Here is a 27,999-nt window from a genome sequence, read left to right as displayed (position 1 = left end):
GAGTTGTATAAAAACTCATGGTAGAGATGCTCTTTACTTCCCTTTATTCACTGGAATAAAATGAGGTCTAAATATCTTGTTTAAGAAGAGATGACTTGTCATGCCTACTGATAAAATCTAGAAACCACTATTGCCCATCACCAATGACAGGAACAATTTTAATAAGTCATTAAGAGTATTATAAGATTTTAACGGTTTATTTTGCTTTTTTATTTCTATCCAGAACTTCCCTGAACAGGGAATTCCACATGAATATATGCAATGAGTATGTCCCCAGATCATAAAGGATTCTCCCTATAAAATGGAAATTATTTTGTCTAACATCATTCTGATTAAAATTTAATTCATGACCGTAGTTCAGATATTAGAAATAATTTGTGTCTGTGAGTTAACTAGCAAAACTTCACCAAGGTCACATGATTTTAAGTAGTAAAGTGAGAGTTCAGTTTGTAATAATTTTAGAGTCATCATGCTATCCATTATATATTGTCTGTGTATTTCCTAAAGTATCAATTAATTAAGTAGAACTAACCTAATGCATACATTAAGGCATAGGTTTGAAACCTTTTAATTTTTAAAAACATTATGTTAATTATTTCAGGAAAAAAACATTTTAGTAGATTGGGTTTTTAAAAAATTTTAGTGTCAGAGCTAATTAACAGTTATGTTTTCCTTAACTATTACTTGAGTTATCATCATTTCCTTCCAATACGTACTTTACACATTATAAGTGATAAAGTTTGCAAAGTGCAAAACTTGGTAGAATTTCCTGGCTTAGAATGAATACCTAAGTATTGTATTCCTCACATACACAATTCCCTTTGAATCAGCATTAGTTTCAAAGCGTATGCTTTGTTCAAAAAATTTTTGCCCTCCTCTTATATTGATTTCAATTGTACCTACTTAATATCTGCACATTCTAGAAACACTAGAATAAAGGGGATTTTTGTCTTAAATTTAAAAAATATTTCTTTCTACTAACAAACCCAGATAATGTGGATATTCAATTCCTTTGTTTGGATATGATTTCAGGAGAGGATACGCGCTGTAAGTAGAAAAAAAATGGATTGCCTATGAATAGCTGATGCAAGAGAACAATTCTAAGATATATTTTTACTTAATTCAAAATAGGTATGATAATTATCGGATATTAAAAGTTAACACTACGTACTCTTCCAGTATAAAGTTGAGTTTCTTTATAATCTGTTTTTAAATAAGCATAGTATTGATTTCAAGTTGTGAACATATAAAAATCCATTATTTTTTTTTTAAATCTTCCTGCTGTTAGTAAAACAGAATGTGGGTGCTTTAAATACTCTTGATGTGTCTGTCACCGGCTCAATAGTTTCCCCTCCTGTGCAGAAGAGGCCTTTGTCTGTCACTGGGATCACTATGGAGGTGAAGATTGCCATGTCGGTTTTCTATCGACCTTAAAATGTAAGCACCTCATCTAGGCTGCCATCTCTAGAATGTCAGATTGGGTAGATGATTCCATCACTAGATCGCACTGTATTTTGCCATTTGAAACCAGATGTCATTTCTGGGAAGACAGTTAATGCTTTCATCACAGAGTATTTCTCTTGTTTTGCTTAACATCTACTCACCTTTCGGTTTTGAAGAAATACAAAATACTAGCTGATAAGGCTATCCCCAGGCAGAGTTTTCATGCTACCCATGGCAGTCTCTGCACTTATAAAGACCCTTCAATAATCTGTCAAAAACTGACATCACTGTGTGAAAGCTGTTCATTTCTATATCTCATTTTGGATTGATGTACGTGCACTTTTATATCCTTCAGTTCGACATAACATTTGGCCTTTCATGTTCTCAGTTTAAGCTACAGGGAATTCAGAGCTATTTCAAAGCATAATTATACCAATCTGCATATAAAAGGCTATATGTCCTACAGAGGATTCTATGGAAAGCAAACTGTTTCAAAGAAGAAAATTAGAAGTAATTCCCACAACTAAAATTCACTAAAGTTAATACATTTTTCATCTGATGAGGACAGCTTTATTTTTTTTAAGCCAATAGATCAATCCCAAAAATGGTGGGGATGATTTTTTGTGTGCAAGGTCAGGAAAAGAGGAGTAAGCAAGAACTGAAAATTGAAGAGAAAGTAAAGCAACAGGATGTGTACATTATACATATTGTTTTTGAAAATGGCCACATCACACCAGAAAAAATACTTCATATTACTGTAATACTTCATATTACTTCATATTACTGTATCAGACAATAAGATTCTCACCTACATAATGTATTAACTATTTATTGTTGCATGGCAATATACCCCAAAACATAGCAACATAAAACCACAAATATTTATTATCACACAATCTGTGTGGTTCAAAAATTTTAGTGCAGCTTAGCTAGGTGCCTCTGGCTAAGGACTCTCAGAAAGTTGCAGTCAAACTGTCAGCAGGGGCTGTGGTTTCATCTGAATGCTCAACTTGGGAGTCTGTTTCCAAGCTCACTCATGTGGTAGTTGACAGCCCTTGATCTTGTGCCACATGGGTCTCTCCACGTAGTTGCCTCCACAACAGCTCTGCAAGGAATCCAAAAAATAGCAAGACAGTACATAAGAAGTTCTTCAAAATGGAAACAATAGCATTTCGATACCCTAATGTCAAGTGTGAAATCACTTCACTTTTATCACATTGATTTTTTAGAGGTGGTTTACTATATCCCATCTACATTCAGGGGAGAGGTATTACTCAAGGCTGTCAATGTTAGGATGTGAAAATCATTATGGGCCATCACAGAAGCTGTCAATCCTACGTAAACACAGTCATGTTAAATTGCTTTAGGTACTTTTTTATATTGCAAAAGGCATTTCAGAATGCAAGTTCCGTCAATGTGGTTTTAAACTAAAAGTAATTCTACTAACAAACTCTGCATTCCTTTTCCCCAAATATATTGCTCTCCAAATATAATCTTGCTAGTTTTAGAAAGTTTCATAACTTGTAATTGATGAGTACAGTTACTTACATTTTGTAAGTAACAGTTTTTATCTTTTTTAAACATGAAAAATTGAAATTTGAAAAAAAAAACACAACTCACAAATATAATTGTGTAAATTCTGGAGCTAACAAAGTACTTAGCACAGAAGTTACGCAGCATATGGTTATCCTAGTTTTAAACAGTAAAATGTGTCTGTATGTGCCAACTCTTAATTATCAGCTCATTAACACTCAGGTGTCAATTGCTGGTGGCAAAGGCAATGCCCAAATGGCCTAGTTTCTGTCATGCACAGTGTAATTAAATTGACCTCAAGTACTGAAGCTTGCTAGTTGTCTGATAGTATTTGGACACTAATTTCAGGCCGCTATTCAAAATAGAGTAATATGGTAAATAAACCAATGCAATGAGAGAAAAGCTATATTAAGTTTTATATTGTAATATAATATAATAACCTTAAAGACAATTGAATAAATAATCACTATTCTAATCTATAACAAATATAACAATGCATATTACCCCTTTGGTTTTAACATTATTGTTTTAAAATTACTTTAGATTTCAAGATAATGATATTACAAAAAAAGTAAAAATAAGTTATTGTAATAGTGACATAGGGAAAAATGAATTACGTATTTTATTATTTTATTTTTTGATATGTAATGAAATAAATGAATTATTTATATTTAAAATTTGTTATTAATTCCAAATTGTGATTCAATTTCAAACATATCAATGCTTTTCTATATAGCCCTAACAACAGCAAAAATATTTAAAAAAAAATACTAAAGAGAATCCCATATTCAAACTCTCAATAATGTAAGATCAAATTTCCACATGACATTCTGCGTTACGCTTATAAGACTTTGCTTATTATGTCCATAGATTATTTTCAAGCTCCCAGTTACAGAGAGGGGAGAGGTCAATTAATGCACTAACATTCCTTCCTCCTAAAACTTTATGAACGTGAAAAAAAGTTTAATGAAAAAGTTACAATGACAAATGAAAGACAAACAATTGAGGAAATAACTATGACAACATTCTGAACGTTTGGAAGTAGATAAAAAGGTATAATTGACATACTAACTGCAAAAGTTTTAAAACCTTAGCTGGAATCTAAGAGTGTAAAGAAGAAACCTGGTTTATCCCACAGAAAATTCCAAAGGCTCAGTAATTGATAGCACAAATTAGTTCTGAAGTAGGGGTAAAAATAAACCTAATAAAAAGGACCAAAAATGTTATTAAGAAACAGTTAGACCTCCAGATGTCCTCATCAACTGTGCACATGTAGATGATCAACTATTCCCTCTGGTTAGAAGACAGGAGATTTATTATTCTCTAAGGAGGTTGAAACAGAGCGCTCCTACATTAGAAAACAGCAGGTACAGTTTAAAGTGCAATCGTCATACCAAGAAGTCTGGATCTTGGGTCTTCCAGATTTTTTTTCCTAGTTAGTTTTCAGAATTCAAGTACCCAGGCTTATACCCTTATACCTCCAGGCAGAAGACCTGAAAATATTTCTCTTGGTTATCTAACAAGACCAAGAAGAAAAATATGCCTAAACATATTGACCAGGAGTTCTCCAATTAAATTTTAGCCAGATTATCCTACAGACAAACATACTCAACAAGTCCTCCACACAGGGGCAGAATTTATCTTCAGCATTTTAGAGTACCTAAATTCTTAATTATGAGATGACAGCCAAGTATCATAAAACGTTATGAAAAGTCTCTAACATAATTATAGGAGACACTATCTGGAAAAAATGAAATGTAAAATAAACTGTCATCAATATATTTGGATGAATAAAATAAAGTATTGCATACACAAAGAGTTAAAAGTACTTTAAAAGAGGAACATTCAGAAAACAAAAACTACTTAGAATTCAAGTAACAATAATAATAGTAATAATAAAATAAAAAGCTCAGTAGAGGTTTGGAATAGATACATAACAAAATACCCCAGAAAGTACATTTTTAAAATATAGAAAAGAAAAAGTAATGAAAATTGACAGAGCAGTAGAGGAGGTTCAGCATCTAAATAATGAAGGATCCAAAAAAATGAAGAAAAATAAGGGAAGAAATGATGAGAGTAATAACTCGAGAAAATTTCCAAAAGTTGAAAGACTTGGGTTTGAAGATTGAAAGAGCTGACAAAGTGCCTGCAACACAGATAAAAATGGACCATCAAGTTACACAATACCAGATTTCAGACCTTAATCACAAAGAGATTATCTCACAAGTTTACAAAAGAGCTGGGGGATCCTGTGTTCATGAAAAGTTTATTTACAAAAATGGTCCACTTTGTTTAGAAGATGATATGGAAACCCTTTCAAAGAATCAAAGCTTAACAACAGAAAAATTTGGCAAGAGTCAAGCCTGACCAAGACCTAAATTCTTCAAGTGTTCACATAGAGTTTTGGTCTTTTTCATACTAGATACTGCTCACCCTTAGTGTCTGAGGCCTAAAATTAAGGCCCATTGTTATGTGTTGGCATCACGAGGAAGGACTCAAAAAGTCTAACTTCAAGTTCCCTTCCCACTCTGCTCCAGAAGATGAGGTCTCTTAACCAAACCATCCTCCTTATCAAGGAGACCAGGCACAGGCCCTGCTTATCCTGGGTTTCCTAGTAGTGGTTTCAGTTCCCTGCTAACACATGGAATTATTCAAATAAGCTAATCACATCATCCCCTTGGAACCAGGGTTCACTTCTTGAAACACAAAGCTTTTCTCCCACAGTCCCTGGTTGTTCCCTTTGTTTCCAAGTGCAACCTCCACATGGTCCTGTGCAGAATGTAGTGTCCTCCTCTCCCAGGATGTGAGAAGATGTGACTAATAAATTGTTGTAGATGCCATTTGTCCAGTGTCCAGCTGCAGATTCTCCATCCCAATAATCCCAGGGCAGGAATGTCTCCCTCACCAATAGAGTGAATAGGAGGCAAGTAAAATAACCTCTTAAAGAATGACCTCCAACCATGACCAAGGACACCTGGTCAACTTTAATTCATTGCTTTTGGCTAAGTACTTTCATGATACTAGGAAGGCCACATGCGAACAAACCACTAATTGGTTCCAGTACCACTTTGTTCCTTCTCTTCCCTTTCTAGGAAACTCTTGTTTTTCTCCAAAAGAAGAATTCTTGTTAATTGACTATACCTAGGCATGACTGACTGTTGGGTTTGGTCTGTTTTTGGCAAGTGTCCCTGAGTCTCCTGCCCATAAAAGTAGTGACAACACAGCACCTTAAAGGTAGGCTGGTGCTTGAGTCCTGCCTATCAAGGGTAATCTAGAGCTCTCTGGTTATGGCATCTAATCTAGTGACCTCCATTAGCTGCGTGGGACAGCCACGTGGATATTAACTGTGACTGTACACCCCCAGGAGGAACATGGGATGACACATTGCCAGGTTTGTAGAAAAGAAGAAGACTGATACCCTAGAAAGAATTAAGCATGGCTCCCAGGTTGCCTAACGAGAGCTGCCGTTCAGGCAAAGGTAGCCACCTTGCCCATTTCCTGTGTAACTGTTTCCCTCAATGCATCCCATGCATCCTCCTGACTCCCAGGGGTACAAAGGTAGACATCCATGGCAGCCCATGGTCAAGACACTGATGGAAAAATAATGAGAGAGAGTTTAGGAGCATTTCTTACCAGCCCCTCTTAAAACAATGGAGAGGTAATGCAGCTACTCTCCCAGTGAAAAACCCTATCCAAAATACCTAGGCTTTTCTTAGTGTTGCTGTTTACCAGCATGCAAAAGTACTTCACTGCCATGCCTGCCTCACAGTCAAAATGACCTTACTAGATGCGGTCTCCAGCACTGAAGAGATTGACTGATATTCACTGGGGAATGAGATAGCTGTCTACAGGTGGACTACTAGGCTCCCAACATTTTTACCCTCAACCACACAGAAGGTGTCCACCTAGAGTGATCAGGAAACAGACTGAAAGCTGTGATTATTAAACTTTATATGTTTAGAAATTCAAAATATTCTGAGGAAATTTGTACAGAGAGATTAAAAAAAAAAAAAAAAAAAAAGGAGAGAGGCTGCATGCCTATAGTAGACAATGGTTTTGAGAATGACCTCTGGGTCATGACCCCAGAACTCTTCCATTGTGCCAAAATGTTGTCTGTTTCTCTGTTGCAATAAAGATCATGATTCTTAGCTTGACAGGGTAAAATACCCATGACACCCCTATGGCAAAGCATAGGTGTTATTTAAAACCCAACTTAAGTCTGGGGCTCTTAAACCCTATGATACAACCATTTCCTTGGAAAGGGCCCCTAACCTTTATGATAATTATTTAAGGTTTGCTAAAGTAAAAAGTTTATAACTATGAGCAGAGTATAAAAGGGAAAAATTGTTAGAAAAAGAAGGAAGGAATCTTGGATACAGAGAGAGAGAACAAAATTCAAATAAAGGTATATAATTTGACCACTTCTCATTTCTTCTGGAATCTCTATACCATGGCATAAGCTGACAGTGGACTTCTCCTTGGCCCTACACCATACATCTTTAGCGTGGCAATTTTTGGTCACACACTGGGCTTTTCTGGAAATAGAGAACTCTCATAGATATTGGCTTCTGATCCTCCATACCAAGCTGGCCATTATGCCCTGAGTCATGAAATTAGCATTCCATAAGTTCTGCATAGCTACCTAGGACTTCCTTCAACAGACTGGCACCAAACTGGACCCTCTAATATAGCCTCCCTGCAAGAATGAGTGGCTTCACCTCTCCTCAGCCTCTTGTCTGATGCCTCAGTGCTAGAAGAGATCAACTCACTTGTGGAACTCTTAACAACCTGCGAACAACTGAGAGAACATGTTGATACACTTTATGGATCAACTACCACCATTATACGTGATGGAGCTCAATGGAATTTTACTGCTTTTCAGTAAAATTCCTCTGTCAGGATGTCCCTGATAAACAACAGGATGAAAGGGTCAGCATAACTGGCCAAACATAAGGCAGTCAGTTTTGTACCAAAAGCCCCGGATGGAAAATGCCTTCTTCCGTACATTTTCATAATCTCTCAGTCTGTTGTCTAAGAGTTGATCCCTTGGAGGTAAAGATCTCTGAGAATCTCTTGCCCCACAGAGACATAATATAAAAATCAAGGCAACAAATGTCACTATATGTACTAGGGCCACAATACAAGGCCTCACCAGAACACTTCTTATTCCTTTAAAGTTGTAAACATTATTGATAGTGATTAAGGCATTTACTTTACTTCTTAAAATAGACAATGTTGGGCTCTTAAAGAAGGTACTCAGTGCAACTTCCATGTACCCTCAAGACCCTGAACAGCCAGGTTAAGTAAGAGGCATAATGCTATCTTCAAAGAATTGCTGTTTAAGCTACTAACTGGTAAATAGAACTCCTGCTATTGCCATAGGTATGGATTAGCTTAAATCCACATCCCTCTGTATTCTCTGCAATAATGCCACACAAGTCCCTCACTTTTCTTTATTGGTCATAAGCGGGACACCACTAAAGTTTATGTTTTTGAAGATTCCATCATTCATAGCCCTCTTTACCCTGGTCAAGTGCATACTTCACATCCTAGGGAGTTTGTTCCACTGCATAGCAATCTACTTATGACAAAGATATAAACTGATGCCAAGGCTTCAAGGAGATAGTGGGGGTCTAAAATTAAGGCCCAATATTACGTGCTGCCTTGATATCTTATATAACCGAGAGAGCCTCAAATGCCCTAAGCCTTCTGCATTCTGATCCCAAAGATAAGATTCCCCTAGCCAAAGAATTGTCTTTATTAGGGATCCTCAAGCACAATTCCTTTTTTTCTTTTTCTTTTTTTTTTTTTTTTTTGAGATGGAGTTTAATTCTGGTTGCCCAGGCTGGAGTGTAATGGCATGATCTCGGCTCACTGCAACTTCCGCCTCCCAGGTTCAAGCCATTCTCCTGCCTCAGCCTCCAGAGTAGCTGGGATTACAGGCATGATCCACCATACCCGGCTAGTTTTGTATTTTTAGTAGAGACTATGTTGGTCAGGCTGGTCTCGAACTTCCGACCTCAGGTGATCTGCCTGCCTCGGCCTCCCAAAATGCTGGGATTACAGGCATGAGCCACCGTGCCCAGCATAATTCCTTTTTATCCCTAAGTAGTGAGGTTTCAGTTCCAGGCCCAGACCCACAGAATTACTCAAACAATTCAGTCACATCCTCTAGTGGGAGGTTGTTTGCTCCGTCCCCGAGTGCAACCCCAGCAAGGCCTTTTTTGTCGTGCAGGTTCTTCCCCAAGGTTGTGAGAATATTTGACTAAAAAATTGCTGTCATTGTCATCCATCTGTCCACTGTTAGGTGTGTGTGTCTCCATTCCCATAACCCTATGGTGGGAATGCCTCCTTCAATGGGGTGAATAATACATGACTAAACTACCCTTTGCATGCCTTCCTATTTTTCTTTCAATGCTTCATTAAATTAGTTGAAGTATATTGAGCTAGCTTGGGTGAAATTATTGGGTGAAATGATGATGATTTTGTAAAATCAGGTTAGTCAGATTTACTCTTGGTGATGCAGCAGTTTGTTCAATGTGATTTCTCTGGGAGACATACTCATATTTGGCTCTAATTGTGCTTACTCACGACCAATATAACTTGTCATTAAGAGGAATAAAAATGCCTACATTTCATTTTAATATAAATCCATAAAAGAATAGTAAGAACTGTCTTTAGTTTCTTAGACCAAATTTAACAGTGCCTTTTATGAGAGAATCATCATTATGGATGAACATACTAAGAAGTGGAAATTTTAAAATATAAAGTGAGGTTCTAGATGTTATAATTTATTTGCATATTTTCAAATATAACTACTCCCAAGATTTCAATTTAAAATAAGACACAGAGAATGGAAACATAGCTTGGCACAGGTGGAGAGTTCAGAGTCAAGAGAAAGGATTAGTGTAGGTTGTTAGGTTTATTATTAGGTTCTTCCATGAGTTGACTTATATTTGTGTTATTTTCTTCATAGGTGGGATTCAGACCAAAATATTTTTAAGGCCCTGTTCTGCATTAAAATTCTATCATCCTGTGGGACCTGCTTAAAAAATAGAAAATGAGATTAATTGCTAGTAGAGGTTAGAAGATAGTTGATGAACATAGACTTAACAACTTGAAGGTGTTAAGACTTCTTCAAAAATAATTGTTGAAAACATTAGTTGAACTCAGATTTATAGGAAATATTTTAAAATGCCTTTTACAATTGTTGCATCTTTTAATTTTTTTATTAACATTTTCTTTATCTTTATTACTTATTGTTATGGGTGTGTTACAAAACAAACAAACAAACAAAAAAGCCAGAAAGTTGGACTTAACCTGTGTTATTTTTACATGAGTCAAGCCTAATTGGGTACATATACTAGTCAAAGTTATACATACAAAAAAACTTTAAAACTATTTATAATTTACATATATTTATAAAATTGCTTCTAAACATTAATGAGAAAGTTTTGACTTAAGATATTTAATTTAAATAGTATTAATAACCATCAGTTATTACACAGAGAATAAAGCAGAATGCAGCATGGATAGTACCATTTTATATTAGAATAAAAATTAAAGGCCGGGCGGGGTGGCTCACCCCTGTAATCCCAACACTTTGGGAGGCCGAGGGGGGTGGATCACGAGGTCAGGAGATCGAGACCATCCTGGCTAACATGGTGAAATCCCGTCTCTACTAAAAACACAAAAAAATTAGCCAGGCGTGGTGGCGTCCGCCTGTAGTCCCAGCTGCTGGGGAGGCTGAGGCAGCAGAATGGTGTGAACCCAGGAGGTGGACCTTGCAGTGAGCCGAGATCGCGCCACCGAACTCCAGCCTGGGTGACAGAGCAAGACTCCGTCTCAAAACAAAAAATAACTAAATAAATAAAAAATAAAAAATTAACAACAACTGTGGAATTGTTCAACTATAATGTACTTCAGGCCCCACATTGGCAGAAAACATAGTAAAATTAAATAATAGAATTAGAAAGCCTTTCTACAAATAAGATACCTTTCTGCACATTGTTTTTTTGTTTGTTTGTTTGTTTTCCTTTACCTTAACTTGTTTAATGGCATTATGGTCCTCTCCATCATTTCTCCCTCGCCTTCATCAGCTGACTGACCATCAAGGTAGTGAAGAAGTACAGTCTATTTGTCCTCTGAAAGGCCTCTCAATTCTACCCTCTCCCCTCCATTTTTACCAGTTCATTCTAAGTCAATTGGGTTCATTTGTTCCTTACCTAGAGATTCACAGTAGTCTCTTCTTACCCCAACGTCTCTTTTTCTCTTTTCCATTGTTGCAAGTTATCTTGCTATTTAATTAATCAACGTATTATTATTATTATTATTATTATTATTATTATTATTATTTAGACAGGGTTTCACTCTGTCACCCAGGCTGGAGTGCAGTGACACAGTCTCAGCTCACTGCAACCGCCACCTCTCCGGCTCAAGTGATCCTACCATTTCAGCCTTTCAAGTAGCTGGGACTACAGGTGCACGCCACTACTCCCGGCTAAATTTTTAAAACATTGTTTTGTAGAGACAGGGTCTCTCCATGTCACCCAGGCTGATCTCCAACTCCTGAACTCAAGCGATCCTTACACCTCGTCCTCCTAAAGTGCTGGGATTACAAGTATGAGCCGCCAGCCAGACAAGTTATCTTGCTAACTCTAAATTAGTCAATTCTTAGTTATTTGTAGCATTTATTTTTATCTTTTATTGTTATTATATGTAGGACTTGGATAGACACTTCTATAGAGTGTTAAAAAATGCTTTCTCACACACACAAAAATACATCTTAAAGTAAAAAAATCACCTAATATATCCTTTTCACTCCCAATAACTGATTTCCAGTTAGAAGTTTGCTTCTCACCTCAGCAGTAACATCTATAACCAATAACCACACTGTTGTAGCCTTATCATATAACTTGATAAAAAGCTAGGCCAGTATTACATATCTTTGCATGATGTTAGTGGTATCACCAATGTTTCCCTATTCTGGTTTCTAAAGTTATAAGGACATCATCCTAGCATCAGGAAGACACCTTTAAATGGAGTAATATTTGCAAACACTGTCATGTGAGGCCATACATCATTGTCAAAGAGGCAATGGAAGCAACGTAAGCATCTATGGAGGCATTCAATGAGGTGGTTTGATATTACCACATTTTAAAATAAAATTTAGTATACTTCTTAATGTTGCTTAAGGAGTACTATACCACTTTATTTCATTCTTTGTCAGGTTAAAATAGAATTACTTATCATTTGTTTTCATTACTTTTTTCCTTATCTTATGTATCTTAAAATGTAACTCTCACACACCTCTCATTCTCTCTGTCTTTAATTCAGTTTCGTTTGGTATATTCTGTTACAACCATGTTTTTTTTTTTTTTTTTTTTTTTTTTGGAGTCTTCGTAGCCCTGTCATAAATAAGGGTGGTTTTCATGTAATGTTAAAATAAATCATTGATTGCGTGGTGTTGAAAGGCCCATGCCAGTTTGTTGATGATCAAATACTATTGCTTTCCAAACAGGCATGTTGATACTTTAAAGACTAACATTAGAGGGGAACAAAAGGTGGATGTTTTACCTATAATATGATCCTTTATGTTCATGTAATTCTTTCATATGAGCCTGTTATTACCTTTCCCAATTACACACACACACACACACACACACACACACACACAACATTTTGAGAGAAATATTTTGCTAGAGAAGTTTGAAATTGGCTATTCACTCTATTATTAATTAAGAAACACAACTGAGAATAAGAGAATTCTCACATTTTTGAAGTAACATTTAGAGTTGTGGGCTTACACAATTCACCATGCCAACACTTCTTTTTTTCATGATCAAGATAAGAGTTTTTCATAATGATAGGGAGAAAATGGAGATGGGGATTGTGTTTCAGATTAGGTGATTGCAATGTTATCTAAATGTTCCTATCTTTCAGACAGATTGGTTGAGGAACTGCCCAATGATCATCAGATGTTTTCTACAAAAAATAAAGAAGCATACCAAAACAAAAATATCTTCACCTACACAATATTTTCAATATGGATCAATTAATTCCCTTCACAATATGAATACTCCTTTAGAAATATCAGTTAAGTTACAGATTAATTTGAACTACCTTAACTGGGAAATTTAAAACCTAGTTTTCCTGACAAGGAGATAAAACTTTTGATTAAAAAGAAAAAAAAAAAAAAAAAAAAGAGGAGATTTTAGTTATATTCTGAACACCCAAAGGACACCTCTAGGGAACAGAGCCTGTCAAGCTAAGTAATGACAATTTCAAGAAGTCTACTATTACAGCAACTTTTAAAATTCAATTCTATTGAGCAGATACTAAACACTGCCCTAATTCATTTTTATGAAAATCATATGCAAACAAAATGATTCTTTCAAATATTCGGTATTTCCAACAAGCATTTATTTGTATGGAAATACATATTCAGAAAGGACATTAGGGTCAGTTAAATATGTCCTAGTGCAAACATACACATGTATTTTTCAACAGTAGAGATAGAGGACTATTTGAGAGTCGTAAAATGAAGGGGAGGAAGAAAGTGAAGCTAGCCAGATGTGTTTTATTTTTTGTACTCCATACTACTGATAAATGGAGAGGCAAATATGAACTGAGCTGATGAGTGGATACCAAAGGCAAGTCTACTTTCATCTTGAGGGTTTGAAATTTGCACTGCTTAGACACAACTCTGTGGCAGGTTGGAATTTAGAGAAAAGAATTTCTTTTGTTTGTAGACTGTATTCTATACTTTTGGTAACCAAGATCAGTGGTTAAATGTTGGGAAAAAAAAGTAATAACATATACTACTTTCATTGTGAAACTGCCATTGTAAAATTATAACTGAGAAAACTATTGCAGTGAAAGAGATCTAAACTAGCCAATCCCATCTTGCTTTTAACCTCCAAGCTGTCCTTGTTCACTCCTAGGCATAGGCCAAGCTAACTTTGGGAGAAACTTGGTTTATAGTTTAACTTTGAAACAAAGATGATAACAGCCCTTTCCCAAAACAAACCCCTTTCCTGTCTGGGGACTAGACTGCCTTTGTAGGACTAAAAAATTAGCCACAAGATTAGAGATTATGGTTTAAGAGTCATGCAGCTGAAGGCTACAAGATTCTGACCTTTTCTAAATTTCTTCTGGGGATAACCTCACTATTGTAATACCTAAAATCACTGTTTGAGATATTTTGGAGACTCTGTACTTAATCAATCAGTGGGCACCACCCAGATTGATAAACTGGTGCATCCGGTCTTGTGACCCCCAGCCAGGAACTAACAGTGCAACATGACAGCTTAACAGCTTCTATTTCCTATGATTTCATCTCTGAACCATCTAATCAGACCTGATTCACTGGTCCCCTTACCCACCAAATTATTCTTAAAAACTCTGATTCCCCAAATACTCTGGAAAACTGATTTGAGTAATAATAAAACTCTGGTCTCCCTAACAGCAGGCTCTGCATGAACAACTTTCTCTATCGCAATTCCCCTGTCATGATAAATTGGCTGTGTCTAAGCAGTGGGCAAGGTGAACCTGTTGGGCAGTTACAAGTCTGTGTTAGCATTGTGCTATGCATTTCAGATTTATCCGCTCATCTAATCCTCACATCTATTCTACAACTAAGTGTACTTATCCATATTTTACAAAGGGTAAAAGATTAAGATTCAGATGTGAGCTAACTTCAAAAATATCTTCCCTGTTTCCACAGCATTAAATAAGTTTAAATTTGAAATACAGATCATATGGTGTAGTGCTTTTCAAATATTTTGGGGAGTGATTCACAGTAAGAAATATATTTTACATTGTGACCTATTTTATACATATATCTGAAAAAAGCTTCACAAAGAACCATTTGCTTTTACATAAATGATGTATTTTGATGCTTTTCTAATCTATTTTTCTATTCTATTTACTTATTTTTTTATGTTATAATCTCGGGCCACTGATAACTCTCAACCATAAATTTTGATCACTTAATTATTTGATTATTTAATATTTTCCTCCAATTTCCTTGGAAATTAGAATTTTCCTAAAAGCAAATAGTACCATTCATTCGTACATTCTCTCACTGTCAGACCTCAGTATATGTCTGTCATCTAATACAATTTAATTTTACCACTGAAAATTCATAATTTTAAAGAGTCTATGTTATATTTCCCAGAAAGAGTGAAAGTAAGGGATAAAAGGTAGAGATATACAGGGAGAACCAAGGCAACTTGTAATCATAGCTGTTAACATTTCATTGAGAACTATCATTCTTCTGTATTTCATTCCCTTCTCTTCCACTGAATTGGTTTATCAGATGTTCAAAGCAAGAGAAACGCCTAGCCACACCCTCCCCCCGGCCAACTTGTTGCCTTATAAAATGAACCTTGGTTCAGGTATGTGCAATTTGAACTCAAGAAAATCAGTTACAGAGAAAAAAACATGAGATTAAGAAGCACATTTCTTATTTTACCTTGTAGTTAATTCAGACCTAAATTTCTATGGGGTTAATTTGATTATTTTAATATTGTAAAAAGTATCTATCCCTTAATTCACATTTTCTACCTGGAAAATGATACCCATATGGATTTTTTCCTTACATTTCTGTCAACTTTAAATATGAAATGCTGTGTTTCTAAAGTTTTAGATAAAATCCTTTTCTTTTATTGCTTGAAGGCACTCGTATCTTAAGTACAACCTCTATGTTAATCTTTGTGGACCCTTGGATTTACTACACATCAAAAAAAAGTTAAAAAGTAAATACAGCATTAGGTGGAAAAATAGATGCTTCTATGACTCATTTTGGGTATCATGAGAATCATATACAACGAAATGTCTACTTTCAAAACTATAAATATAATGAAATTCTTTAAAACCTAGCATATGCTGCTTCAAATGAGACTCAGTTTTGAACAGATGTCCCCTTAGACCTGTTATATTAAGACTGAAATTACTAAATCAGCATTAGATGTTTTTAAACTTAGAGCCATATTTGCCACTGATTTTTATTCAAAGCTCCCTCAGGCGTCAGTGGAAGATGCATGCATGGAAAAATGGCATAATATGTATCCTAGTTTTATTTATTTCATATGTATACAGCAGTATAAAATAATTTATTACATTTACACTCATTTTACTTATGTATTATTATAGCATTCACAGTAACAAACACTATAGTTAAGATTGAAACTCATCTTTAGTTATAATACCCTGTTTTCACTCACAGATAACTGTCTCAAAAATGTGTTTAGAGCTGAAATTCCCTGCTTACTTTCAGCTCTAGCATGTATGAATGTATTGGAAGTCTGAGTTCTATCATTCAGAAATTTTTGAGTCTCATGTGAAATTTAGTATTTTTTGAATGATGAATGCAAGATTTTTATGCAACTCAAAAACATCTGGAGAGTAAAACTTCAAACTAAGCATGTGACAAATTTTCAAGAAATAAAAGCAATTTTTCTAATGTTACAAATACTTAAAAAATAACAGTGATTAGAAATACATGCATGCACACTAAAAGTATTAGAATTTTAGTCGTATTATTGCCTGCAATACTCTGGCGGCACCCATCTACCCGCATTCTTACAGAATGCTATAATCTAAAACCTATGCCAAGATTTGAAGAAAAAAATACTCTACTGAACAGTTTCACAAATTACTGTATAAGGATTTTGTCTGACTTCACAGAGGGATGTTTCTTGAAGTACTAACAATATATAAAATAATTTTACTACTTCATGGTGTAAAAAATATGGAATTCCATTATTTTCTGTTTTTCCTTGTTAAAAAGGAACATAAAAGGATGTTAAGTGCAAAGCCTTTACCACTACAAAATTAGACTTGAAAAAGATAAAGAACCCAAGAAATTGTAATATGAAAAATATAAGATTTTCAGAAAAATCATCAAGTATACCAATATTTTAAGTATTTTTGAGTTCCTTGGGTATCAATAGCACACATAGAAAAATGAGGGGGGAAAATACATGCAATGACAAATAACAGTGCTATGATCAGTCAGTAACTTAAATACTTTTCTTGATCTTGCTGAACTTTTGCCACATTCTGCCTGAGTAATTGTTTTAAAGATTAACTGAGCTCCAGTAAACAATGTTTAGAAGGTAAAATGGTACAATTAATGTGCAGTTGTTAAAGATTATGTTGAGAATTGTGAGATTCTTTTTCCTCCTCTTAATTGAAGAAGCAAGATAGCTTCTATAATACAGAGAATCTGATGGCAAATTACAACCCAATTAACAAATAAAACAATGAGAAATTAAAATATTCAAATATTCAACTATAGTTCTTAATTTGCAATGTTTGATAAAGGCATTGCATTTAATATCTTTATAAAATAAAATACACATTTCCTTAATATTTGCCGAGAAAAGATGACACACATATTGACACTATTATATCTGTGAAGTAATTCTGATGTGATATTTAAATATGATTTAAGATGATTTCACCAAACTATGTTCACACGTTAAAAATTAGAATTCTACATGTGGATGAAATATTTTCTAAAAATTGTCTTTTGACATACCTTTGAAACATTAAGACACTGTTTCCACAGGAAATTTTTTTTTGACTTTGACTGCTCTAAAACTAACCATGTTAACAAGGAGTAAATGACATGATTATTTTTTTCTGAAATAATTTATTGATGAAATACTGTCTAATAAGATGGATATTATTTTTCTTTGATGTATATAAAATTATGTAAGATTGGATATTAGAATGACCAGATTAAATAGAAAGCCTATTCTAAAATTCCTTGATATATTAATCTAGTAAATGCTTAATTAGAAACTTTCATTATTTGTTGGTTGCACTTTCCATTTTATAGTACCCCTCATGGGAAGAAAACATTTTAACCAACTTACTAGAATCATATCCTTACTCTGCTGTAACTTCTAATTTACTTTGGATGCAACAGATAGTTGATTAATGACCTAATAATTTAGCATTTTATCCTTAAATAATACTATTTGTCCCCCAAATTAGGAAGAAGTTCTGGTTTTGGTTTTGTAGATTGATGGTGTAATTTAAGAACTAAAATGTAAGTTAGTATAACTGGTTACTAGGATATATGAAAATAACTAATACACAAATATATAATATAAAAAGTTGGTTCAAGGGAGATTATATACAATGATATAAAAGGTTAAATAATTAAAGAAAATGTCTTTGAAGTAAGTGACTTAATATAATTACTATACATGAAGTGAGCATAATCTTATTTTCAATGCATGCAGTAAGGAAGATGGATGTGGATATTCATCCATGATTGCAAAATGATGCATGAAACGTTTTAATTAAAGCAGAGTGACTCAACAAGAAAATCATTTTCTTGTTAAACAAAAGAATTGGAACAAATAGATTTTTTTCCTGTTAAATTATGTATAAACATTTCCTTACTAAAATAGTCTATCATTCAAAATACTAATGTAGTAGCAATGCCAAAAGTTTAAGAAAATGTTACTGCTGCACTTAGTGAATTTATGTGCTTTTTGTATTACATATGATCTGTTAGCTTCATATATGTTTAAAGAGACTTCGAAAGGCTGGAACATTACATACATTATTTTGATATATGAACTGACTGGAATATGATATATTAATATCTAATTTGATAACAGTCAAATGAGAGATACCGATATATCACTCTAAATGTACATATCAGGACCTAAGTGTGTGTGTGTGTGTGTGTGTGTGTATGTGTGTGTGTGTGTCTATATGCATTTTAATGTTAAATCTAAGGAAAAATTTCCACTTAAGTTACATAAAATGTGATGAAGAACATTTGTCAAGTGTTAAGTTTTAGTCTATTCTTTAATAACACAGTGCAGCTCAAATTGTCATTGAATATAAGATCAGTTAAAAATTAAGGGAAGTATTTCAAAACAGGTTTCTAATTTGAACTGGGCAAACATTTTGCTATAATGTTGAAGGTTTGATATAATGTTTTGATATAATGTTTTAAAGGGTGAGGGGAGCTGTGACAATTTTGTTTTTTCCTTGAAAGATTATCTTACATTGTCTGATTTTTTCCCCTCTCTCCAATGTGTTCTAACCAGCATAAACAGTAGAAAAAAATATATAAAAGAAAGGAAAGTGCTTCTTACTAAATTTAATAATTAATATTGTTGACATAAAAGTAAAAGGCAAGCTTAACTTTTGAAGGCTGACTCATGAAGAATTTTTTCATTAATCAAACACTGACTACATTTAAGCTATAAAATTTTCACATGGAATACTGAAACAAAAATGTAACATGTTTCTATCTCTAAATTTATCTTAAATTTAGAGATCTTTCATATTTTAGTTATTCTTTACCAGTTCAGATGTTTATATATCTCCATATATTCATATAGAGTTATAGATGTTATATTCATGTGTAATTAAGTCACAAAACTATGTAAAACTATGCAAAATAAAATTCTGTGTGAGTTATATGACTGATGACTTCTTAAAATAGTAATCTTCAGTTACATATTTTACACCACAAAATGTACAGACACCCAGTTTTTTTTTTTTCTAACAACAAATACAGGTGAATTTATCGATTCTTTATAAAAGCTTTAAGTGATTCTAAATTCAAAGCCATAGAAATAGAATCAGATTCATGTAGATTGTTAGATAGTTTGATAGTACATAGTCAGTGCTCTGTCTGATAACATTAATAGCTACGTCTTTGGCATTGAAAATTCAGTATGAGTTTTTGACAAAATTTTGTAGCTTAGAGCATCATTTTCTTTTAAACAAGGAAAAACAGGGTTGAGTAAGATATGAAAATTGGGAGAAAACTATTAATGATTTTTTCTTAGTAAGTTTGTCGTTGGGACCCTGAATTACCTTTTATTTTATTGTATTATGTGGACTGTATGCATCCATTTAAAAACCAACTGAGTTGTACCACATTTTAGGAAAATTATATAATATAATATATATATTTTATATTTATTTAGAAGCTTTGAAATAGTACAGTAAACACTTTGCAACACGGTGTATAAACTACAGAATGTCTTTGATATTTTGTGGGTCTTCAGAATACAACATTTTTTATAACCCACAGGTGAAAAGAACATAATCACAATTTCTCTTGTAAAGTTGGAATAGTTTGGGGGACACTTGATCACACAAAAATAATATAAAACAGTCAAGTTTAAAACAGTGATATTGCATTTATAATGCACAAATTTCCTTTATCTTTATGACTGGCTTCTCGAGGTGAATATAAACATCTAAAGGGCTCAGTGACATTTGGAGAGAGAAAGATAGATAGTGCTGTAAACAGGCACACACTGATCGGGGAGGCAAAATCAGTTGCCTCTAAAGTTTCTACAGTTCTGCACATTTCAACTCATTTCTCAGGCCTGCTGAGAGCAATTAGGTCCTATAATTGGCCATGATGACTCCGCCCGAAATCTAAATCAGTTACACATGACTAACTGGATGGCCAAGATAATGAAGTTGAAAAGTTGATGCTTTTGTTGGTCGACTTTGTGCAAATCATGCTGCTTCAGGTAAGTCCTGTAGAATTGACTAGCATATCCTTTTCCGTGCTGTGAAAAAGAAAGAAAAATACTCTAAGAAAAATAGGTTGATTTTTGGAGTTTAGAATTACATGTTATTGTAAAAGAAAGAAATACAATTAGAAACTAGTTGTACCCTCATACCAAACACATGTAGTGTCAAACTTTTTCACTGCTAGTAGTCATAGCCATTCTGTTGTTTGGTATTCTGAAAATGATAATTTTGATATTCTTATAAATTAGTTTTGCATGGGAAATGGATATTTTATATACCAAAGACGAAATTTGTCAAGATTTAACTTCTTAAAGTTATCTAAATAAAACAATCCCTACACTTCATTATGTAAGAGTATAGAAAAAAAAAATGTGTGGCCCTTACATTTCTAGAAAATGTCTCTAGCAAAATCTATAAATAGCTTGTTTTATATTTAATTTCATAAATTATAAATTATATATATTAAACCAATATTTATTACAGAAAATGGTACCAGGAAGTATTTATGTAGTTAAATAATTTAAAGATGACTCACATTTTCTAGGTTTATTTAATCTCATTTATAAAATTTTAAAACCAAGTCTTTTTATGGTCCATACATTTTTTTAAAGTATTCTTATTTATGAGAATCAGTTTTCTCACAAAGGAATTAATAAAGGCAAAGGGGAGAAAAATATTATCAAATTTGTTCCAGTTATATAAAATATATTAAATTACAAAGCAGAATGCCCAGATTTGATTGTCCAGATTTCATAATTTTAAGTATTTTATTTGTAATGATAAATAATATTTCTTCCCTTATCCATAAACTTTGTAATATTTGACCATAAGCACAATGAGAGCAGTTGTATCATATCAATCAGTATGTGGCACATAACAGACGTATAACAAAAATGTGCTGAAAATAAAGCTAGTTGAATTTAGATAAAATTTTCATATATCTCATTAAAAGTTACAAAGCACATTAAGTAGCAAAACTGAATTATTTTAATTTCATAAATGGTTGCTTTTTTTAAACAAAGATAAGAACACATTGATCTTCTCAACCTTATTCTCTGGTATTTCAACTCATTTCAAGTCTATCTAATTATCTATTTATCCTCATTTATTTTTCCTCAAAAGCTTAGTTTCTGATCATGAAACAGTTGTTTACTAGTTCACCATTTAGCAGGCACATCAATTAAAACCATAGAGTCAGCCAGATGTGGTGGCTCTCGCCGGTAATCCCAGCAATTTGGAAGGCCGAGGTGGGTGGGTCACCTGAGGTCAGGAGTTTGAAACCAGTCTGGCCAACATGGTGAATCCTTGTCTCTACTAAAAATACAAAATATTAGCCTGGCATGGTGGTGGGCGCCTATAATCCCAGCTACTGTGGAGGCTGAGGCAGGAGAATTGCTTGAACCCAGGAGGCAGAGGTTGCAGTGAGCCAAGATCGTGCCATTGCACTCCAGCCTGTGAGACAAGAGCGAAACTCCATCTCAAACAACAACAACAACAACAACAACAACAACAAAAACCATAGCAGTCAGGCACTATCATCAACAGAAATGAAAATGAAAATAAATATCTACATGTATTATGTAGTATAATAACTAGTATTGAAAGTAATCAGAACATATTTTGTAATATTATATGATATCAAGAAGTATAAAATGAATTTGATACAATATTGTACCACACAGTAGCCAGGTCATAATATTCCACAGAATATTCTACAAGTAAATGGAATTATTATTTTAATGGAATGAAATCCTATTTTTCTGTGTCCTTGAGTTCAAACTGTTTCATGAGAAACTTACATGTGAAATAATTCAAATAAATGTGTACACCAATCAGAATTGAAAATTATTCAATAAATTAGAATAGTGAAACCACAGAAGTTCAAGTTTATAAAATGACTCAGAGCAAATCATTACGGTCACCAAATAATTTGTTGTCCAAACTGGACCCACTGGTGAATGAAAAGAAACACTATCATTACTTACAGAAGATTTTGTGCTTTCTAGACAACCAAGGAAAATATTGTCACCTACAAATAATATTACTTCTTTCAAAATAAGCCGGGTAGGGGCCTTTATTTTTAATAGTAAAAATCAGAAAATGCTGATTTAGAGGAAACATTCTTTTCTTAGTTCAAGAACAAAAGAAACTCAGGAGTGGCCTATAGTCAACCTATAAACTAATTCATTATGTCAAAAAACTAATATACTGAAAAACTACATCTTAGTATAAATTCAGAAAGTAGTCAACTGAGCATATGTTTAGAGTATAAAATATCATTTCTAGTTCTTATGGCTTAAAAGCCATTAACATAAATATTATATGTTCACTTGATTTAGTTAGGATACAAAAAGAAATTGTTTCTTTTTAATAAAAGAAAGTATTAATATGGTTCACAGTTATAAGAACACAGAAGCTTAACATATGTTATACTCAATATCTTAAATATAAACTTAAAAGACATCTTCTAATTGCTGCTTAGAGTTACATGTTTTTTTTTTTTTTAAAGTTCACTATTCTACTTGTCTGAATAATACACCTATTCTACTTGTCTGAATAATTTAATCACCTTTTATTAAATTTACTTCCTCCCACCTATGCGTTAATTCAGTAATGCAGATTTGGATAGGACGAATATAAGATCTGAACTTAGATCTGATCTAAGTTCTGAAGGTCAGAACTAATTAGATTGAGGAAGGAAAATTTCCTCCATGTCAGAAGTTAATCGTACATTTGTGAAGAGTTATCCCTCAGTATCTGTGAGGGCCTGGTTCCAGGTTGCCCCCCAAATCGGAGGATGCTCAAGTCCCTTATAAATGGCCCGTAGTGTATGCATATATCCTATGCATGTCCTCCTAAATATGCTAAATTATCTTCAGGTTACTTACAACATCTAATATAATGCCTAACAGCAGGCACATCACTTTGTTCACATAAATTCAAGGTAGTACTCAGTGCATGACAAATTAGAGTTTTGCTTTTTGAAACTTTGCAGGACTTTTTTTTCCAAATATTTTTAATCCACAGTTGATTGAATCCACAGATAAGGAGTCCAAGGATGCAGAGGAGCCAAAATCCTGCCAACCTAGAAATAGTTTATACTATTACTAAAGTTTTAGTCACATCCGCTTTATTTCAAACCTTTTAAGGGTTGAGTTTAAACACTGAATAACTATTATTCTTGGCTGGGCATGATGGCTCACGCCTGTAATTCCAACACTTTGGGAGGCCGAGGCCGGTGGATCACTTGAGCCCAGGAGTTTGAGACCAGCCTGACCAACATGTCGAAAGCCCGTCTCTACTAGAAATACAAAAGTTAGTAGGGTTTAGTGTCACAGGCCTATAATCCCAGCTACTCCGGAGGCTGAGGAACAAGAATTGTTTGAATCTGTGAAGTGGAGGTTGCAATGAGCTGAGATCCTGCCACTGCACTCCAGCCTAGGAGAGAGAGCAAGGCTCTGCCTCAAAAAACAAACAAAACCTATTATTCTTTTAGCGTTGTATGGGCTAATGTTGGACAAGTAGCAAGCAAATATTATCTGACCTTCCCCACAAAAAAAATATTAATTGATGACATTTTAGAGCCAGTACCAGGACAATTATTCCAGTGTTAAGTAACATGGAACATTTGCTGATGCATTTCAGGTTCGACAGAATGAGTCAAATACACAGAGAATCTCTATGTTTTCTAATGTATTCTATGTATGTTTTGGAATTATCAAAGCATACTCGGAGAATTTCTTTTTCTTTTTATTTCACAAAAGCATTTTTTTCTTGTGATGCATCAACATGTAGGGAATTGGTCACTCGATGGGAAAGAAGGTTTTATTTTCAATCAAATAAAATCAGAAGTAATAGGAAAAGGATTGTGTTCCTTTTCAATTTTATTCATTCAGTGCATTTATTCTTCATAGTGAGTCATAAATGTTAGATTAAGACAATTATCTTAATATCTAAACACTAGGTGAAAATGTATCCTTAATGGAAAAGAGATTCTCAAATATCTACCTTCTCATAACTTAGCATAGATATAATTTTTAATAAAAATTCCATGGTGTATATTTTTTCCTTATATTGTGGAATCCTATTTTTGCCTTTTATAATTTGCAACTGATATTAAGCTATGAGAAAAAATTAAATACTTAAATTAATATTTTAAGGTATTAAATTGACTAATAACTTAAGACAACTATCACATGTATGTTGCAAAAATAATTGTAAAATTGTCAATACTGATATACTATTTATTGCATGTAATTGCCTGGTAAAAATTATCTTACATAATACATTAAAATAAAAATTTTATAAATTGAATATTCACATTGTCAAACTTGCAAAAGAGGAAAGAAAATACACTTTATACTTTATGATTGTATAAACCTCAGACACTAAAGAAATACATTAAGTTTATGAAATAATCTATTTCTGCAATTTAAAGAAAGGACACCCTTCAAATATCTCTGATGCCTGAGACTCTCCACTGCAGTGAAAAATTTCTGGAGGCTGAGATCAGTAACCTATTCCAGAGCTTATCCAAGTGTTCAATAAGCCTCATCATCAGGACACTTCTTTACATATAAATGCATCTAGCGTACAAGAACTTGAACACATTCCCCCCTGTGGAAGTCAGAAATATCTGTTCTCTGGTCTATGTAAAAGCACATCATACACTTCAGAATAGTTTTAAAGTAAGCCTCCATTAGAAATTTGTACAGATAATCCATTCTTTTAACTTTCCTCTGTCTTAATCTTGAGTCATGTTTAAGGGTTCCCTTTAAAATCTTTTTGAATTTTTTTTTTCAGTTTAACCTTACATCCAGAAATAAGCACAGTAGTGTTAACTATTAAAAGAGGGTAACTGCTTGATTTTTTATTTACCTTCCATTTGAACACTCATATTTGCTTTTATTTTTTAAAATATAGATGTATATTGTTTGGACTTTAAATCATTATCTTTCTCTCCCCAGACATTATGAATAGATTAGATTTTAAATTTAAATATATATGAATCTATGTAAATACATATTTACATAGATTTTTATACAATATATATTTATATATTATTTACATAGATTTATAATATATATATATTTAAAAACCTTGATTACTCTGGTTTATTTATTTATTTATTTATTTATTTTTGAGATAGAGTCTCGCTCTGGTATGCAGTGGTGCAATCCTGGCTCACTGCAACCTCAGCTTCCCGGGTTCAGGCGATTCTTCTGTCTCAGATTACTAAGTAGCTGGGATTATGCGTGCGCACCACCACGCCAGGCTAATTTTTGTAATTTTAGTAGAGACAGGGTTTCACCATGTTGCCCAGGCTGGTCTCAAACTTCTGGCCTCAAATGATCTGCTCACCTGGGTCTCCCAAAGTCCTGAAATTACAGGCATGAGCCACTGTGCCTCACCAAACTATGTTCTTAATTTTAATTCATAAGGTTCATACTCTCTTACACTAAATGTGTTTTTTTCCTTTCACCAGACAGAATGCTTTAATGCTTTTTTATTCTATTTTGACAGAGATAAGACATTATAGAACATAGGTGGAAAACAGGAATTTGGAGATGGTAGTATTATAATATGTACTATATGTAAACCTGATTAATCTTTTAGAAAGTAAATCTCATAAAATAAATGACTCAAACAATCCTTTAGACCATTAATGTGAGAAATACATAGTAAAGCCAGGTATTGATTTTTACTTTAGTTATATGTATATAGAATACTTACAGCATAGTTTGCAATGAATAGTTATTAAATTAGAATTTAAATCCAGGGATATTTAAAAATAAGAAAATAGGCAAACACCATTTTGTAAAATAGAAATATGCATCAATGGATGAATAAAATGTATCATTTCAAATAGAAGAGAGAAGCATGTTGAGCATAATAATTGTATCATAGACATTCTCATTCTAGCAACTCTGGCAGCCTTAAATAGTTGGCCATCTCTCCTAAAATTCTAATGTTACCGTTGTGGGAGAGACTATTTACCACTTCAAGCTCTGAGTTAAAAATGGATCCATCCTAATTTTCTCACCTAGCAGAGTGTGTGCAATGAATAAACTTATTTCATAATCTGTGAGGTACCTTCCGAATCAAGTAGAGTTGACATACTGTGAAAGGCCCTAAATTTACTACCAAGACAATTTCAGATATTAGTATTGATCAGTGTTTATTTTTAAACCAAATTTCATTGCTAGGCAAAGGACTTAACAGCTTTAAAAATAGGAGCTTTTATTTGTCCAAAAGTGTACTACACAGATACAATGGTATACAATTACCCTCACATAGCTTTGTATGACAAAGTGAATCAACTGAAACATTACAGATATTTTTTTCTAGATAGAAGATCAGCAGGCACTTAGAAATTTCTATATGTGTGTGTGTGCGTGCATATATGTGTATGTGTAAATCAAAACTACCTTGTCACAAGGCAATAGTATATTTACAACTGTTTCACCAGGAAATATCTACCCAGTGGATTAGTGCAACTATGCCAACTACTCTCATATTATTAAGAGAATAGATGCAGTTATAGTAACTCAGTTTTGTTTGATTTAATAATACCTCTAATTAATTATATGAATCAACAGTGCTTTTAACTATGACAAAAACTAGTGATAGTGTATTAACTCCTATAGTCAAAACGCTTTGAATATTATTATTTGAATTGACTTGAGGAAGATATCTAAAAACACAGAGTAATCATTTTTAACTTTTCCATTTAGAAACAAGAATTGTCAGTATTCTAAAGATCTATTTTTGAAACTCTAAAAACATTAAACTTTTATATTAAAATATTTGTTTAAAAAAGAAGCCAAGACAATGTACTAGCATAGAAATTTGTAAAATGTTCTTGAACTTAGTTCAAGTTTCTCTAAAAATGTGAAAAATTATGTTCTAGAAGCGTAATAAATTTTTCCTCAGGAGAAAAATAACAGGATATGACCCTAACCTAGCCTCTTTGGGCACCATACCATTCAACAAACAGAACACCATCGCCCAATTAGTATCTCAAAGTAAAGTTTGGAGACTGAATTATTTTTCACATGTGCTGACCCTATACTGGTGTATATTGAGGAAATGTAAATATAATATATCTTTCTCTGAATGTTTATAATATCACTGACGATTTTTCTGGAATCCTTCATCACAGCCCAATAAAATACGGAAATTGGGATTTGTTCTAGAAATATTTGAAAATAGCATTGTTTACATTAGCAATGAAGTACCCTTAAAATTTATTTTGAAGACAATTCCCTCAGTTATATCTTACTTTAATAACAACAAAGGATACTTTCATTTAAGTTACTGTATCAGTATTGTGTGTATCTGAAGTTCCAACAAAATATCCATACTTAAAAAAAATACGCAGTTCTTTTTTTTGAGAAGCGCAGAGCTGATAATATTTAGTGATATTTAGGCACTTACTTTTCAAGTGTTTTCCTTCAAAAAAACATTATAAGAAGACTAAATTAGCACATT

At 33.5% G+C, this 27,999-nt stretch overlaps 1 protein-coding gene across 2 annotated transcripts in view; it reads right to left on the bottom strand.

Annotated features, from left to right (window-relative positions):
* Nucleotides 1-1,990: 1,990 nt before the first annotated feature.
* The window catches only part of PCDH10 (protocadherin 10), a 59,471-nt gene continuing 33,462 nt past the window's right edge, over nucleotides 1,991-27,999 (bottom strand). The window contains exon 5 of one of the 2 annotated variants that reach the window (XM_005555921.5): nucleotides 1,991-2,548. In XM_005555921.5, the coding sequence (XP_005555978.2) occupies nucleotides 2,478-2,548 (71 nt within the window). In that variant the 3' untranslated portion in view covers nucleotides 1,991-2,477. Of the gene's footprint in view, nucleotides 2,549-19,921; nucleotides 20,544-27,999 lie in introns of those variants that run through there. The other variant, XM_005555922.5, reaches the window with a different exon arrangement.

This window comes from Macaca fascicularis, chromosome 5 (assembly GCF_037993035.2).
Source record: "Macaca fascicularis isolate 582-1 chromosome 5, T2T-MFA8v1.1".
Classification (NCBI taxonomy): Eukaryota; Metazoa; Chordata; class Mammalia; order Primates; family Cercopithecidae; genus Macaca; species Macaca fascicularis.
Note: the sequence above shows the minus strand (reverse complement) of the source record. Positions and strands in the feature narration are given on the sequence as shown.